Here is a 17,844-nt window from a genome sequence, read left to right as displayed (position 1 = left end):
TTATTGGACAGTTGAAGAGAGACAGGAAATGTGGGGAGTAGAGAGCTGGGGAAGACTTGCAGGAAATGGTCGACCAGCTGGAATCGAACCAGCGACCCCTGCAACGAGGGCTGTAGCCTCTGTATGTGGGGCGCTTAGACCACTAGGCCACCAGCGCCCCAGCCGAGATGTTTCTTTACAAATTAAATAAACTTCCTGAAAGTTTGGACTTTTAGTTACACACGCCAAACATTTACTGATTCCAGCTTCTTAAACATGAACATTCGCATTTATTCTTTTCTAATAAATGCAAAGTTTCAAGTTGAGGCCGTGGACAGGTTTTTCCCTCGCGCCCTCACTGTTTCATTCTGACTTCCAGAAACTCTTAAATTGCACTATTACATTGGTAGAGTTCAAGAAGGGTTGTTTTACTCCTCATAACTATTACAAATACCTATTTTGCTATGTTCACCACACTTAAAAACACTAACATACATCACGTGTGCAGATGAATACGTCACATTTAAGCCGTTAAGCTTAATTTTAAGACTTTCTGACATTTTATAGACTAACAAGTTAACAACAATAATGAAAGTCACAGCCAAACTCTCACGTCACGGTAGACAACATGTAAGCTTTAGAGAAACCTCTTTATTCTGCACTTGGTTGGCCCAGCGGGAGCAGCTGGACGCAGAACTATAGAACAGGAGGTGTACAGGCACAGCTTATAAAGAACTGTCTGCATATATAAATAAAAAATAAGGTCCTTTTTTTTCTCTTTATGTTACATCTCTTTTGTGTGAGCGGGGGAGCAGGAGGAGAAACAGAAGTGTGTTATGGCACAAAGATAGAACACTCAAACCGAACAGATTCACGTGAGCTGAATAACAAAACCTCCATGACATGAATAAAGAAGGGTGAGTAAGCAATCTCTCAGAGTCTCTCAGGGTCAGTCCTCAGTGGTGAGGGCCTCCACAGCCTCCAGGAGGTGCAGGGCCAGGCTGTACTGAGCGTGGTTCTCTGGCAGGATCTCGATCAGACGGCCAACCAGCCTGCTGGTCTGAGGCAGGGGGACCAGGGGACACCGCAGCTCACTGGGGTCCTGCAGCACACAAATACATGATGTGCTGTGAGCTCAGAGGGTAGTTCAGTAACTTTGCACCTGGTTCCCTCACTATGCTTTTAGTCCTCTTTAAGCTCCTGTTCTCTTTATTTGTTGCATCTAACCAAGGAGATTTTAAGACTCGTGGTTCAGGCCATCCCTGTAAATAATATCTTCGCTGACTCACCATAGCCTTGAGCCACGTGCAGAGCGTCGGGGGCAGGCGGGCCAGCAGCTCCATGGCAGCCTGCGTCTGGCTTTGGCTGTGCAGCAGCGAGAAGCTCAGCCTCTGACCGGTCAGGACCAGCAGCTGAGAGCCGAGAACGTCCTTATCCTCCACCTCCAACATCACCTGATTAGAGAACAGACACTTCAGAGGAGGAACATTGGATTCAATGACAAATCAAGCTGCGGTGTGTCACAAAGAGACACCTCCTCGGCTCCTCCCCTGTACCTCTTCAGCGCGCAGGTCCAGGCCCTGGTTGTAGAGCTCACATACGAGGTGCCTTTTCAGGATGTCAGGGTTGACCTGCAGCAGGGTGCCTAGCTCCTGACACAAAGAGGGCCACCAGTCAGCCTTAGGGCCACTTGAAGGCAGAGGGGGGGATCCGGAACTAGAGGCTGAGCTGGAAGGATCGTCGATGGCCTGCACCCAGCCGGTCAGCACCCGCAGGAGGAACTGAGAGACACAACGAGACAGATTGAGGGAAGAGAGTTGAGTAAACAGACCGTCATTTGTTTGAAGACGTTCATTTCATCATTCTGTTTCACCTCTTGTCGTAGTGAGACCAGACCCGGGTCCATGTCTCCGCTGGGCATCAGCTGGATGGTGGTTAGATCTCTGAAGAAAGCATTCTTACCCTGAAACAACAAACACACAGACATGATGATGAACACTTCCATGCACAACAAATACAGCAACAGCTTTTCACTGTGTGTGCGTGGGTGTGTGTTTGTCCTCACCTTGCTGTCAAACAGGCTGAGTGGTTTCACCTTCATGCTGAAGGTCATAGCAGCATGTAACAGGGACGCTAACAGGCAGTGGTGTTGCACCAGCGGGTAGTGGACCCCTCTCTGCTCCAGGGCCAGTTCCGCTATAGAGGCAGGACCCTCTGCCCCGCACCACGCCTCCTCCACAGACAGCTCCGGAGCGGGAACCTCCTCCACGGCTGAGTCCGCCTGACGCAGCAGAGACGAGGAGGAGACGGGGCTGTGAGTTAATTATTCACATCGTGACAAACGTTCATATTTGACCTCACGTTTGGCACGATCGGGTGCAGATGCACATGCACACTTTTAAAGTTTCCCCCCAGGAAACACATTTTGCTTTTTGTTGCTTCAGGTGGATGCTCAAAGGTGCAGTAAGTTTTGATGTTACTCTGACAGATTGAAATTTTTTTTTTGTCCCTGATCCAAGTTCATCCTCTAAAACTGTCTGTTCATGCCACTGACAGGTTCAGGTTATTATTCTGACAACTTTAAAGGAAGGTTATCAACTGAGGAGGGACAAATACAATCATATTATATAACAGAGCACTAGAGATACTGGACTACTGCTGCCTCAGTCTCTTTGTTCTGGTTTGGACAGATGAAAACCATAAAATGTAGGCAGTGGTAGAGAAGCAACTCCTGTGTTCTGCCTGTTCGATGAGGGAGACGGAGAAAATGTTGAACTTTTAAAGTGGAGAAACCTTTCACACACAACTCCTTTTTGTAAGCAGCGTGGTTCCATAAATCTTGAAACATGTCTGGAGGGGATCTTTAAGCAAGCTACTGAGCCAGTGTATCAGATGCACATGTGGTTAGTAGCAGCAGGTTTCTCCATGCTTTTTTTTAAATGGATCTCTTTACTTACATAGTAATTTATAAAAGACAAAGGGCACTGATTTTTAACCAACACTCCAGTCACCTCCATGAGGATCTGCAGCAGCTGCACACAGCAGCCGACGAAGGACGTCACAGCTTTGTCTCCCATCCCGACATCCTGCGGGAATAAACACACCCTCAATATTTGAAGCTGTTCCTCTGAAATAAAACTCTGATCACATGAAATACGTCTGTGAAACTTACCCTTCGACACAAGCGATCTTTAGGTGCTTTTCCCACCTGGTTAAAAGAAATGTGTACATTTTATTTGTCGCCTCACAGACTGAACAACTTGCCTCTGGTATATGTTTAACATGTGTTAGACCTTTGTGACATTTTTTGGTGAGGTATTTTTCCACGATTGGCCAAATATGGGCTTATTTCCCCTGACTAATATATCTGTGCAGGACTTACCTTCTCCATGAGGTAGGCTGCTGATGAGAAACGCTTCACAATGAACGTACTCCACATCATTGTAGAAATACCTGCAAGATTCAGACCAGACACACATATTAACGTCAATATCTGTAGGTAGTTCTTAGACCTGCTTCAAACATCTCTATCACTTTTAAACACTCTTGATCTGTGCAATAAAGGTCTAATGATGTCAGACCCTTTAAATAGCAATCTGAGTACGTCAGCTGCAAATAGTCACGTATACTGACAGTGAATTTATCCTGGAAGATTAAGTTGGACAAAATCTACGAGGGCTTCAAATATCTTACTACCCCTTTGATTTGAGAATTTATAGAAACAGAGAAGGGATATATTATTCCAAAAGATGTGCAAGAGTGTTAAAATGATAATGTAAAGAGTCTCACCCAGTTGGATGTGTGGGCTGGAGACCAGCTTCAGATGCTCCACAGCCCAGCATAAATACCAGCCCTCCTGAGAAGAACAGCAGGTGTGAGAGCAAAAGGGATTAGTTCTTTGTCCTTCATGTGTCCCAGATTTACAAAATCTGTCATTCTTTTGGTTTAACTTTTTGCAGGAAAGCATGGTACTGAGAGGCTCATTAACAGAATATGAAAATAGCAGAGAAAGAGGGTAATTCACAAACACCAATTACTGCATGGAAATTCCAGCAGTAGGTTTAAAAATAACACTTAGCATCAACACTCAAGATTATTCATAATAGATTATGTGAGTGAGTGTGCACCTCAGGGTCTTTGTTCCACTGGACCACATACTCCCAGCAGCAGTGGGCGAAGAGCAGGTCCGGAGAGAGGGAATGCGGGAAGCGCTGACACACGGCCACCAACAGCTCTGCAAAACACAGAGAGCAGCAGGTCAGAGAGGCTGCATGAAACAGTTTGTTCTGCACAACATTTGTGCATTACAAAAACAGGAAATGCACAGACTTCCTCCAAGAGCTGAATGATGCCTGACCTGCTGTCCTGTCTGTGTCCTCTTTGCTTTCCTCCTTTACTCCGTCTCCTGCCTTCTGCTCCGGTTTGTCATCTTCCTCTTTGTCTTCCCTCTTTAGGAGAATTTCCTTCAGTCGCTCAGGCGGTAAGCTGTGTCTGAACACCCACTTAGAGACATTGTCTGCAATGCCACCTATAATAAAACGCATAAACAGTTTAAATGTAAGAGATTCTGTCGTAATGCAACCAAAAGATTCTTGATAACTATCATCACTACAGCCTACCTGTTCCTCCCTCTAGCAGAGTTTTGATGGAGCACTGAGCTGCAGCGCCCCCTGCTGCCCCCTGAGGAGGAGGCACCAACAACAGAGTCTGCAGCACCAACACATCCTCAAGCTGGCGAACACACACCACCCACTGCTCCAGCTCCAACGACACAGCCTCCCACTCTGACTGCAACTGTAAGACACAAAATATAAAACAGGAGGAGCAGGTTTATATGTCAGCAGCAGGACAGGAGTGTGTAATTGCACTCGTGTACGTGCATGAGGCTTCTCCACCTTGCTGTCAGCCAGGCTTGTGATGCTCGCCTTCGCTGCACGGTGAGCCACAAACGCAGCCAGCAGAGCAGCAGCAGCGTTGTGAGACTGGATGCATGTACAGCGGACCTGCTGCCACCAGGGGGAGATAGACTGTGTGTCCCATGACTCCTCGACTGCACCTAGAGGCAGAAGAAGATGAGCTGACTCTTTCTTTTGATGACAGGTATTTACTTAATCACACAGTGAGCAGGAACTCAAACCTTTCATGTTGCTGAGGGCGATGAGCAGAGTGTGAAGGTTTCTGACGGTGTCCTCTGGTTTCTGTAGAACCTCCTTCTCTCTTTGTAACCAAACACTCAGCAGCAGAGACTGAAACAAATAGAGGGGAATGTAAAATCAAGGGAAAGCTTTGTCTAACGACTGTGAAATGAGCACTGCAAAAAAGTTGTCATTGAGGCCCTTAAAAGACTTCATAAAAGAGGCATTAAATAATCTGATCATTGAGGGGAGGAATGATTTTGAATAATGCCTATTTATGCAAGCTTACAGTATTTGTCTACTTCTTTGTCATATTTTATCCCCTGGTTTATTTCCTTTTAATATTTACACACTCCAGTCGATTAACTCTGACCAGTCTTTAGCTGATCTACTGATCTTACCAGTAGCTGCTGTGGACTGATGCCAGCCTGCTGCAGAGTGTCACAGACTTCATGAAGTGGACTCTTTCCACACAGACAACCCCAGAACAGAAAGTTTCCTGTAAAGGACACAGGAGAGAAAAGGAAGTCCTCAGTCTGGATTTGTGCTGTGTGCTCTCCTGGGTATATATGTTTACACACGTGCTGCCATACCTAGTTGATTCCATTCAGTTTCAGACCCTCGAATAACCCTCAGCTCCCCGTCCTCTGTGCACTCTATCTGGGAGAGGAAAGCTTGGGCAGGCAGGGGGGAGTCAGGCGAGTCCTGAGCGAATGAAACACTAGGCCTGGAGGTGAGCTGGGCGTAGCGTTGCAGGGTGGGGCCGACACGGGACAGTTCATCCTCTATGCCATCGAGGGAGTCCTGCTGAGAGGGACGACATGATAGAAGAGTTGTGAGGAATCATAATGAAGATTAACTGTTGTGTGAGTGTGTGTGTGTGTGTGTGTTTGTGCTTACATCTTTAGAACAGGCCTCTGTGTCTGCAGCAGTGTGCAGATTCTTGATGTCTGTGTAGAGCTGAAGCAGTTTGAGCTGTGAAGAGCAGAGCTGGAGTAATCCTGGATCCACGTCCTCCTGGTCTAGGATTCAGAAATACAGAAATATGAATCAAAAAGACGAATGCTTCTGCAAACAAACACGACAGTTTACAGTTATAGTACGTTACAATAATAGCAGATAACTTGGTTACAACACGGTGCACATGCTTTCTGCAGAATCAAGCAGGTAGTGCAACTGAGTTACTTTAGTCATGTATAGGCTCTATTGTTTTTCTCAGTGTCTGCACATTGCTTTCTTCCAAACTGAGCTTCATTGATAGCTGAAGATATTTTAAGGAGCTTATAATAATCCGCTGTCTTACCTTGCTGTTTCAGAGTGTCATATAACGCAGAAGTGACGTTAGTGAGACACGACACAGGAGCGTTCTTGTTTGACAGCAGAGACTCTAAAGCCTGAAAGAAAGAGCGAAAGGCTGCATTTAGTAAGTTTTACTTCCACTGCTGAAGAAAATCAACCTCTTAATGAGCGTGTGAGGAAATCCATTCTGTGTCTGTGGCTCTACCTGCTTCTTTATGGCAGGGTGTTTGATATCCAGAAGCACATTTTTGGCTTCACTCTCCAAAATATCTGAAAAGATGAAGACAAATTTGTTTAAATGTGTCATGTTTAAGATTGAAATCATGTCTACTCAGGTCTTGTTCTTGCATCTCTTACCAGGATCCACCTCTCTGCTCTTTAGTATCGTAGTGAGTCTCTTTAAAAGGTGCATATCTTTGGCTCGCTCGCTCTTCTTGTCACTGGAATGAGGAGGAAAGAGAACGGGGATGAATTGAACGCTCTTTTTTAAATATAGGTCAGGATCAAGTCAAATTAGAATTGAAAAACCCAGAGAATGTGGGTGCTAAAGATGGACGAATTAAAAAAGCCTGCATGACAAACACTGTTTCTGTAAGTGTATACCTGAGAGCCAGGTGGAAAGGGATGTTCACCGTCCTCAGAGCTCCTGTGATGGGATCCAGCAGACACACCTGCTGAGTGTGAAGCTGCCAGCCCTGACTGGTCACACTGTTCACCCCCATCAGACGGTAGCCAGCGTACAGCAACCTGCAGCACACACACACACAGACACAGAAAGACGTTACTGTGTGCTATGAATGAGAGTCCAAGTGTGCAGGACAAGCTTCTGCAGATGCTTTGACTATGTAGTGAGATAAAGGTGACACGTTCGTTTCAGGAGAGCCTTTATGTACCTGCAGTGTTTGCCCACAGTGAACGCTCCAACTCGAGGTCCCTGCTGCATCGACCACACCTCCAGGATTCCCCTGCGAGGAGCGTAGATGACCAGGAACAGAGCGTGGCGTCTGGGGAGGGAGGCAGATGGGGAGAACTCCCGATCACCCCTCTCCTCTGGAACTTGCAGCCAACCCAGCTGAGCATCCCGGTAACCTGCGGGGGAAATGAACACACGGTGCGTTAACATAAGATGAGAATGTTTCTTTAATTAACCAGCTACATTTTAACAGGAGTCCTTCACTAATCCTCCTTGTTATTCACTCCTTTGTCTCCTCTTTCCTTGTTTCCTCACCTTTCCACATGCGAATAGCGATCCCCCTGGACAAGTCTAGCAGCGTGACTCGACCAAAGTCATCGGTCACTCCAGCCAGCGTGTTGCATGGGGACAAACAGATGGACTCGCCGTGACGTCGAGAGTCTGGTAGACCAAATCTGGACAGGAAGAGAAAGGTCAGATGAGAGAGACAACAAGAAGAAGCTTTAAACTAAGCTGATCTATAGTGTTATACGGGAGGAGAGTTGAATTAGTGTGGAGATATCATGATGATGCGTACCTGATAGCTAAAGGCGTGGAGGGCTCCACCTTGGGTTTCTGTTTCTGAACCGTCTCCTCTTCATTCTTATTCTTGTTCCAACCAAGCCATCCACTGAGGGTGTGATGACAAACAAAGACAGAGAAAGTGAGAGATGCAAATAAAAAAAGGCCATGACTGAATTGTGGACAAAGTTTGGTGAGTTTTTGGGCCACGTTGAGGAATGCAAATTTGGCTTTTAAGCGGCGGGAAAATCATAGCGATCCTTAGGAAATCAATAGGGCCTCGCCGCCACTGCATATCAGGGCTCGGGCCCTAATAATAATCCTTAGGGTTACAAGAGGGCCTTGTTTGTTTTTCCACACACACACACAAACCTGGCAGCACTGAAGAGAGCCGAGGTGAGCTTGCTGGCCACAGCTAGAGCCACGTGAGAGAGGAGAGGCTGAGAGCTTCCCTGAAGACAAACAGAAGATTTAACATAACATCAGAGTTAATGTTGCTGAATAAAAAGCCTGATGTTCTTTATCCCTGTGAAACACTTACCTCCACAGCATAGAAAAAGCCGGTGTACGGCCCGCCTCCCACTGTGACGTACTGGCTCATGGCGGGGGGGCTGCCTTTGACTGAAGCGTTAAATCCCCCCAGGATGGACGCATTCTTCATCTGGTCGAAGACACACAGCGTCATGATGCCTAACAGAGGAGAGATGGAGAAAGAGCAGAGACAACAGGACTTTACTGTGATTTGACTTTAATGTCATGCAAAACAAAGACGTTATATTCTTGTGCAAAATGTGATCTGAAGATGTTTTATTTTTAAAAGGTGCTGCATGTTTCAAATGCCATGTTTCTGCTCCTATCCCACTTCAGAATTGTTGATGCTGCTTTGGCAAATATGATCAAACTTTTAACAACTTCGACAGGCGCACTGTGAGCCTCAGAGGGCTTATCTTCCTACACAGCATGGAGACAGATTCATGCAGAGAACCAGCTCAAATCTATCCGAGGAGAGAAATCTCGAATCCTGTCAATCGACCCTCAGGAAAAATCAGGACTTCCTTCATCCTCGGTCTTACCCACGCTACTGTGGTCCACGATGGTGTCCATTTCCTGCAGACCCCACTTCTTATAGGCCAGAGGAGGAGGCTGGATCACATCGCTGCCTGCGGCTGCAGCTGAATGTAGAGCACATACAGTGTTGTCAATGAATCATCTGGTTGTACGATCTTTAACATGAGATTTCCTTATCTTACATAGTACACATGCTTTGCTTTGAGCAACACTAAAACTAGGGCACTCTGATATGAACAAGAAGTGCTTCAGGCTACAAAGCACACGCACACATACAGCTACAGCTTTGCATCTAACTCTCTACTGTCTCTGTATGCTAGTTGTGTTTGTCTGGTCTAAGTACCTGTATGCCTCAAGGCAACCTCTATCCACCCAGCCAGCAAGTGAAGAACACATCTCTAGTTAACACACTTCTATAAGATTCAACACACAAACCTCATCACTACTACTTCTCTGTTGTAAAAACACTCAAACATGTGAACAAACTGTGAGTACTTACAGCTGGGTGCACATATACTACTAAACTCGAGCAGCAGTACCTCTTGCAACCTGGTTCCTGCAGGCACGCAGAGACTGAAAGAGGCTGAAGCCATCAATGGTGACCAAGGCAGCAGGGTAGAGGATGCTCAGCTCTTCATGCTGTGGTACAATAAATCAGACATTAGTAGTTTTAGAATGAAGATCAGAGGAAGTTACATAAACTGTTTCAGAGTGCAGTACCTGCTCAGTTACTCCGGGGTGACGAGGGATCTCATACGTTCGACACTTGAGCCTCAGCACAGGGTCCTCGTGCAGCAGCTGGGCCAGGAGCAGAACGCCGCTCTGCAGAGAAACAATCGATAGTGCATTTAATACCGTCAGCCTGACTGTTATTACATCATATAGGAGGGTTTCATTTTCAGCTGATTATGTGATCACGTCAACTCGAACAAACAGAGGAGTTCAAATAGAACTTGAAATGAGCAGTACCTCTGTGTAGAAGCGGACATATCCAGAAGTGAAACCCACAACCACACATGTCCAGTCAGGCCGTCCAGTGGAGCTCCTACAAAAACAAACACACACTGTAAATAACTTGCATCTCTGCCCACACACGCACGCACGCACGCACGCACGCACGCACGCACGCACGCACACACACACACACACACACACACACACACACACACACACACACACACACACACACACACACACACACACACACATCTTTAATTTCACAGATAGTTCTCACCTCTTCTGGCTTGCCAACGGTATACAGATGGAGCTGCTCACACACTCTCTGTGGTAGGAAAACACACACACACACAGACAGTGATGCATTGAAGACGGGACTGAGACACTTTACAGCTCCCTCTCTGCACTTCTGCACGATGCCAGGATTGATTTAGTTTTTGCATCCTTTAATACATTCCTTCACATATACTGGGTAATAAAAAGTTGTTGCTGAGGTATCATATTATATTATATTATAAAAGTTATATAGATAATACCGTAAACAACTGATTGCACAGCAAAAAATAAATGAAACAACAGCGGCTGAGTTTGCAATTTTAATTTTGCATGCTGCCGGTTTCTTCACCGCAAAGGAGGTACTGTAAAAAATACAGTTAATGACCTCCTGCAAAAGGGACAAAAATGAGTGGATGTGAAGGGAGAAAATGTGCTCCAAGAGAAGTCAAATGCTGAGGATGTTATTTGAATATTTGTAAAGCTCAGGGTTTAAAGCAGTGTGCAAAATATGCAGATGAACAAAACCCACCAAGACAGGAAGGGTAACAAATACTGCATCAAGAGATACTGTCTCTATGATTCACGCAGTTTTTCTGAGGTCAGACTTTGGCTAGCAGCTCCTAATAAGACCAATCTTCAATGTTAAGCTGCTTTAATCAATATTTACTCACATTATTTGATTCCATCTACCTTTAAAAAGGCATCCATGAAATCATCAGACAGGCAACATGAGAATTAAATAAACAAAGAAAGTTTAACTGATGAACTCTTGTTTCTCATGCTTTTATTTTCCATTCCCAGAGTTCTCCTCGTATTGACAGCATGATCAGATTATCTACAATCCTAATAAATGCAAATATAGGAAGATAAGACTGCCTTAATGCAAACTCTTTATGAGCTCTTGTGTTTTCAGCAGCGTCATTCCCTCTCAGTTAAAGCCACAGTGACTCTCACCCTTCGTCAGTGCTGAGCGTTCCAGTCCAGGACACAGACAGAGTCATCTCCTCTTTGCCGCTGCCGTCTGAACGCCACTTAGCTGTAAGAAACGATGAACATAAACAGACATTTAAAACCTCTTTGTATATCTAAACATGATTGTGTGTCTGTGTTTGAGTATCTGACCTGAGAGGAACACAGCCTTTTTTTCTCTGGCCACGACGAGCAGGTCGGAGCAGGGTGACAGAGACACTACACAGTCCTGCAGCCAGGGAGCGCTCTGCCCTGAAGTTTCCTCCTCCTCCACCTGATACATGAAAAGTCAGATTAAAGCAGATTAAAATGCCGCCTTGGGTGGTTGGAGGGTGATTAAGGGAAATCTCTTGTTGCAGAATAGAATGTAACAGACTGTTTTGGAGGACGGAGCCTGCTCCTCTTTGTTCTCTCCACTGTCCCATGATGACTCCCAATCAGAGGTGTCCCAGGACAGCTCATTCTCTGTCAGGGAAAAAAGAAACAAGGACATTCAATTAGTCGTAATTTGACGAGTCATGCTGACAGAGAAGATCGTGCAGAGGTCGGGCCGTCCTTTTGTCTTGTTCCTAAAAATCATATCAAGAAAAGAAGTCAATATTTGGGGACATCCTGACATGAGTCACAAGTTAAATTTGACTGAAGAGATCATCACTGTTCCAATTACATAAGGAAAGTGACTTCAAATATTCACTGAACATAAAGACACTGATGTATTTGACTAAACTGTAAAATAAAAACAGGAGGGGAAAGAGTGACGTGGCGTGGGTGGAAGAAAAAGTGACGTAGCACGAATCCCACATGAGACTGTGTTGCTATGGACTTTGAGTAAATAATCATGTTGTGGTGCAGTGTGTGTGTGTGTGTGTGTGTGTGTGTGTGTGTGTGTGTGTGTTTGAGAGGTTAATGTCACTTTGCCACAAGGCTGAGGTGATGACACACCCTGTACGCATTAAAGCATAAACATGAAATGAGGATGCAAGGCTACTGAGCCCTTCTGTGTCTCCCTCTGTGTGCGTGTTTGTGTGTGTGAGTGTGAGTATTCATGTGTGTGTGTTTGGTGGAGCATCCTGCAGTGATGTGTTCAGGTGGGATGAGTCATAGCACAAAGGGCAGGCAGATTTCTCATCCTCCTCTTTCAGGGCCCTGCTGATACTGCGGAGAACGGATGAAGCTCTACTCCTGAGACTTTATTCGAACAGTCTGTTAGTGACACTTTCATTCATGATATCCATACATAGATGCATTTCAAGGTAGATGAGTAAAGCTCAACTATATGAGATGAAGTTGACATTGAATCTTTTCTCTGATTTAATAATGATATGACTTTGCAGAAGTAGTCAGAAGTATGCAGACAGTTCTAAAAGTAGATTTAATTACAGAGACCAGACAATCTCTGCATGATTACACAATTTCTACACTGTGTTAACATGCAAAGTTGTTGTAGATATGCTAGTTAGGTATGATATACATACAGATATGATGAAGATATTCTATTTTTACAGATAAAGTTTGCACTTAACCTCATTTTTTGTTTTGATTTTGTTGTAGAAGTTCCTCCCAGAACTTTTGGTGCAGCAGAAGTCTCCACCTTTGTTTTCTCCAGTTCTGGAAATTGACACTGATGCTGTCTTATGTTACCTGAAATTTTATTATAGAGGGTTTTTATTTATTTACAGACAAGCAACCAACCACTGGCAGGCGATTGTACCACATTACAACCAGTGGCTAGTGAAAGAAAGGAACAAAAATATCGTTTCAAGAGGATTATTATTAATATTTGAAATGTATGACTCATCCCTGATTTGAATTCTAATGAATATTTGCTTAAATTCAATAAAATGATATTCTTCAGTTTTTGTATTTGACAAATATTCTTGTTTTTGTGTCCACATGTTTTTTTTTTTTTCTTTCATGGTCTTCCTTTTGTGGATGGTTTTGCATCTTTGGTACTGTAATGCATATTATGTAAATATAAATATGATATATAAATAATGTTGTTGTTTTTGGCCTTTCTGGGTCCCTCTCCCATGAGAAGTGTCTCATTCTACAAACAAAAACAAAAATAACAATAAACAACTAGAAAAAAAAAGTAAACAAAAGCTGAGTACTTAAAGCTACTGGGAGGAACTTTTGTTTTGTATCGATTCTGGCGCCCCCTTGTGGACAAAGTGATACCTCTTATCGCTTGTCCTATACATGCAAAAGTAGTGTTTTCAACAAAAATCTCATCCTGTTGTCAACAGTCAACTTTATCAGGCAATGTGATTATTTTCCATGAAAACAGTCAAATAAAGGCTGTTTCTAAAACAAGATGTCCATCAGCTGGTCTGACACCTACCCCCTCAGAGCGGTTTCAGGCATTAAAAATGACAACAGAGAAGGTGTTAGTGTTGTTGTTCATGGTCTTGTCTGCTATTGAAGGTCATAAAGAGGCATCAGTATCATTTTCTGTCTGTTTCTCAGCCAGTTCAAAACTCCTCACAGGGCCTTTAAAGAAATAATATTAAACTATTAATAAATAAATAATTTACTGGAAAAAAAACATGGAAGCTGCTGACATGTTTAAAGCTTCAATAACCTAGCTGGAGACCCTGCTAGCTACCGGGTTATCCAGTCTATGGTCAGCTCACCTGCATTAGACATTAATGTAAATGTAACATTGTTTATTTTGAAGCTAGGACTAGCATTAGCTCACTCTTACCTGTTGGATTCTTCTCCTCTGCTTGCTCTCTTCTCTGACTCGTGAACAGGTAATCCCTGACCGTCTTCAGCTCCTGGAGCCGACAGAACTCCAACAAGCTGCAGGACATGTCTCTCCCGTCCCGACCAGGACCAGGACCAGGACCAGGACCGAGGTGTGTCGGGGATCAGCCCGTTAGCCTGCCCTGCTAACAGTGCTGAGAGATCAGCCTAGCTCAGCAGTCTGATCCGTTTACAGGTTCACTTTATGACAGCTCGTTCACAAAGACTGGACTTAGTGTTGGTCTTCAAATAACACCTCAGAAAGTGTTAATATGGCGCTGAAAGTCTTCTTTTTCCAACATCTGCAGGTCTCACCACAAAGCTGGTTCCGATGAGTTGATGACACACTGTTAGCATAATAACACGGGTACTTCCGGGTTCGGAGTTTTCAAAATAAAAGCACCGGAAGTCACGTTTATTTACAATTAAGAGGCTTACAGGTGACATACCATGCAAAATTGACTTTTTAATGGTTCTCTACCTGAAATATGTGTCCCTGGCATGTCTACAAACCCCCTGAAAATGAAAAGAATCCATTCTGCCCCTGTTCTGATTTCTCCACCTTTCTGTAAATGTGTGCTGAAACTAGCCAGGTTTCAGTGTTTTTCATAGTCACAACCACATCCGGTCTGTAACGGAAGTCAGAGCTCGGAGCTTGTTCAGCCAATAGACTGTATAAAATACAACTCAACTTCTCCTCCGTTTTTCATTACCTGCACACATGTGTGCTAACAAGGAGCTTAGGAGGGAGGCATGCTAGTTGTAGGCTGTCTTAATAAACACAAAGGTCGGTTTTACTCCCCACGTCTGCAGATTTGAAGATCTAGTGGATGATTTTTATTTTTAAAGGGCTAGCGCTAGTTAGCATAGCCACATAGCTACATGTTCGTAGCTGTGTACCAAGACACACGTCGACATACTGACAAATAAAACAACAAGAAACACTAAATCTGTGACCAATCCTTCAGAAAGGTCCTGCTGCAGGCGCCTCTCCATCAGGATCAGATTCTGGATCAGATTCAGAGGGTTGAAGTAACGCGGGTCTGTGAGCAGCCGTGTATATTCAGCCAACACGTAAACATTAGATCAACATGCTGCACGGCCGAGGCCACATCCACTTCCTGAGGGGGCGTGGTCAGAGAGAAAACAGCCTGTTCTGAGCAGGGCTGAAAAAGAGATTTTTTCAGGCATGCCAAAATCTGATTTCAAAGTGTTTTTTTGAGCATAAACTTTAAAGACAGGTTTTGGGGACCTATTAGACCAATATATTTTGATGAAAAAGAGCGTAATATGTCACCTTTAATTTTGTCGAGTAATATATTTTTAAAGATTATCTTTAATTTTTCAAGAGACATAAACAATAATATACAGAGACGAACTTTGCCATCAGATAGATAGATAGATAGATAGATAGATAGATTTTATTTATTATTTAAAAGGACCATGCATATTAATTAACACTTCTGTAAATATGCCAGAGTTAGCCAAAAGGCTAGTTTACATCCGTAGTCCCTTGCCAGATGTTAAAAAGGCTCCCTAAAAAGATTGAACAAAGATAAAATTGAGTAAAATAAAATCAAAGTAAGAAGGTAGAGGAAAAACAAAAACACGAACAAACAAAAAAGAGAAGAAAAGTACAAATAGCACCATACCATTAAGAATGACTAGATAGATAGATAGATAGATAGATAGATAGATAGATAGATAGATAGATAGATAGATAGATAGATAGATAGATAGATAGACAGTATAGGGTGGAATAAGTGAAAAAAAGATGATAATTCACCTTTAATCTTTAATAATGAAATTATGATATCTTAAGCATTAATACAATATATTAAAATCCTTGAAGTAAAATGTATAAATATGTATAAAGACAACAGGGCCAATGTTTTCGAGCAGACACTTCCTGCAAAAGTGCAAGTGTACATAGGTAAATGCATGACCTATATTTACTTAGTCTCCACCCTGATGTAAAAATTAACTTTATGCACATTTATTTATTTTTTAACTTTATTTTTGTTGTTTTGTAACAAATATGTTACAAACAATACTGACAACATAAGACAGAGAGGGTCATCATGAGTGAGGTAAAATGCTTGCCATGATATACCATAATAAAGGACAGAGCATGCATGTCCACTTCTTATGTGTCCAAGAATGCTGTATGCACAATTTAATATACAATGCATACCTAACTATCTCATTTTTAAATGACTGGGTATAAGCAGAGAGGCCTACCATTTATTCAGGCTCAAAGGTAGGCTCATAGGGTCACATCCTGCAGTGATTGAGGGACATAGAGTGGTTGAGCAGAGACAGACAATTTATATGGTCATGGCTGTAAATTATCATTTAAACCTCAAGGGGGTTTATTAGTGTTTGAAAAAAGTGTACTAATATAGATTTGTCACCAGAGGGTGGTAGAGGAACATTCATCTGGCTGAATCTTGAGCCGCCTTCTTCTCTTACCTCATCTTAAATGTTTTCCCCCAGTGCCTTACTTCTTCATTGTGTCAGCATCAGAGCAGTTGTAAAGTGATTTTCCTGTACTGTTTTGTACTCTTTGTGCTGAACTCAACTAAAAGTTTTATGAATGACTACATTACAACTTGTTTTATAGCACATTTTATAGGTTCTATATTTTAATGAAGTTGAATAAAAACACAATGTCCTACTTTTTCAACTTTATAGAAGTCCATGTGTTTTTTAAAATGTATGTATTGCCTCTGTCTCAATCATATTTTGTTCACATGCAGTTTCATTTGATGGAACTCTGCATTTTCTGCATGCATTTAATGTTTGTTTAGAAAAAATAAAATACAAAAGAATGTGAAAAAATCGTCCTGAAATAATCTAGACATTTCCCACTCTCTGCTCTCCCAATTTCCTCTCTTCAGCTGTCCTATAAATAAAATACAAAAACCAAAGACACAAAATAGTAACTTAAAAAAAAAACATTTTAGAGCTCTGCCCTCAAAATTCTAATTTCTCCAAAGTTGCACGTCCTTCACAGCATGAAATCGGTCAAGTGGGGTGGTGTGCTAGGGGCAGAGGACTAGTCTTGGGAAGCAGGACATGATATCAAAAGCATGCTGAGAAAGCAACAGTGTAATGGTGACAACATGACGGCAGATGAAACAACAGAGACCTGCGAGATGATGACTTTTATAACAGGATAGATGTGCACACATCTTCGCTGTTCTTGTCTTGAAAATTATTCCTCTACTTCAACGTCACATTCTTTTCTGCTTTTCTGTGTTCACACAGGACACATGATATCAACGTCATCATTATCACCTGCCAAAATCTTTGCAGCTGCACTCTCACGCTGGCTCAGCCTGACCTCTTGTGGAAACGGAAGTTGTTGTTTGTGCTCACACATGCAACTCACCTTGAACATTTTGGGAAATTTGCAGGAGTTTTGTGCAAAGAGAGCACACTTCACCAAGTCAAATTGCTTGTGTGTTCAAGCATACCTGGCCAAAAAAGCTGATTCTGATTCTGATTCTGATTCATATGTGAATGCAGCTTAAAAACATGATTTCCTAACATGTCTTTGAATGTCAAACATCAGGTAAAAGATTGCAGCACTGACAATGCCCCTTTGCTTTTTCATGATATCAACACAAAGCTGCACTAGCAATGCTTTAAATAGGTAGCCAAACATGTTCTTTATCTGGTGCTTTTAGTGTAGGGAGTATCTGGATAATGAAATGCAAACTACAACAGAGGGACTGTTTAGTTATCTCTTGAATGGTTGTGCTCAGTTGCACAGTGTCGTCCTTACTGGCTAGTCATACTAACGTTAAAGCAGTCACAGTTCATTTAGCACTGCTCTGCTGCCCTACATAGGTGATTTATTATGATGCACACTGTTAAGTTTCCTAAGGCAGAAACATTCTGTTCTTCCAAAGAAGTACTTAAACTCTCTTGACTCCA

At 43.1% G+C, this 17,844-nt stretch overlaps 1 protein-coding gene across 2 annotated transcripts; it reads right to left on the bottom strand.

Annotated features, from left to right (window-relative positions):
• Window positions 1-607: 607 nt before the first annotated feature.
• Window positions 608-14,518, bottom strand: rab3gap2 (RAB3 GTPase activating protein subunit 2 (non-catalytic)). Of its 2 annotated transcripts, none has more exons than XM_034674782.1 (35): window positions 13,862-14,518; window positions 11,534-11,622; window positions 11,311-11,431; window positions 11,143-11,224; window positions 10,190-10,237; window positions 9,925-10,000; window positions 9,676-9,777; window positions 9,495-9,594; window positions 8,961-9,059; window positions 8,429-8,577; window positions 8,260-8,339; window positions 7,904-7,996; window positions 7,642-7,781; window positions 7,307-7,502; window positions 7,017-7,160; window positions 6,771-6,853; window positions 6,619-6,683; window positions 6,418-6,508; window positions 6,015-6,136; window positions 5,708-5,921; window positions 5,516-5,613; window positions 5,117-5,225; window positions 4,875-5,035; window positions 4,599-4,773; window positions 4,337-4,507; window positions 4,107-4,213; window positions 3,769-3,835; window positions 3,362-3,432; window positions 3,152-3,187; window positions 2,991-3,065; window positions 2,045-2,260; window positions 1,853-1,942; window positions 1,536-1,760; window positions 1,269-1,433; window positions 608-1,081 (listed from the first exon to the last, which is right to left on the bottom strand). In XM_034674782.1, exons 1-35 carry the CDS (start codon window positions 13,968-13,970, stop codon window positions 929-931), a joined length of 4,122 nt encoding a protein of 1,373 aa, XP_034530673.1. In that variant the 5' UTR covers window positions 13,971-14,518; the 3' UTR covers window positions 608-928. The 2 variants fall into 2 exon arrangements, with proteins under 2 accessions (XP_034530673.1, XP_034530674.1); XM_034674783.1 differs by having other exon boundaries at window positions 5,708-5,918; window positions 13,862-14,300.
• Window positions 14,519-17,844: the final 3,326 nt, after the last annotated feature.

Source organism: Notolabrus celidotus, chromosome 22 (assembly GCF_009762535.1).
Source record: "Notolabrus celidotus isolate fNotCel1 chromosome 22, fNotCel1.pri, whole genome shotgun sequence".
Lineage (NCBI taxonomy): Eukaryota > Metazoa > Chordata > Actinopteri > Labriformes > Labridae > Notolabrus > Notolabrus celidotus.
Note: the sequence above shows the minus strand (reverse complement) of the source record. Positions and strands in the feature narration are given on the sequence as shown.

Bases quoted from the DNA above. Each gene is read 5' to 3' on its own strand.
- rab3gap2 (XM_034674782.1), bottom strand. From the start codon at position 13,970: ATGTCCTGCAGCTTGTTGGAGTTCTGTCGGCTCCAGGAGCTGAAGACG. The intron at 4,214-4,336 runs GTCAGGCATCAT...TGTGTTTTGCAG, and splicing joins GGACACAGACAGGACAGCAG to AGCTGTTGGTGGCCGTGTGT. The intron at 3,836-4,106 runs GTGCACACTCAC...TGTTCTTCTCAG, and splicing joins AGTGGAACAAAGACCCTGAG to GAGGGCTGGTATTTATGCTG.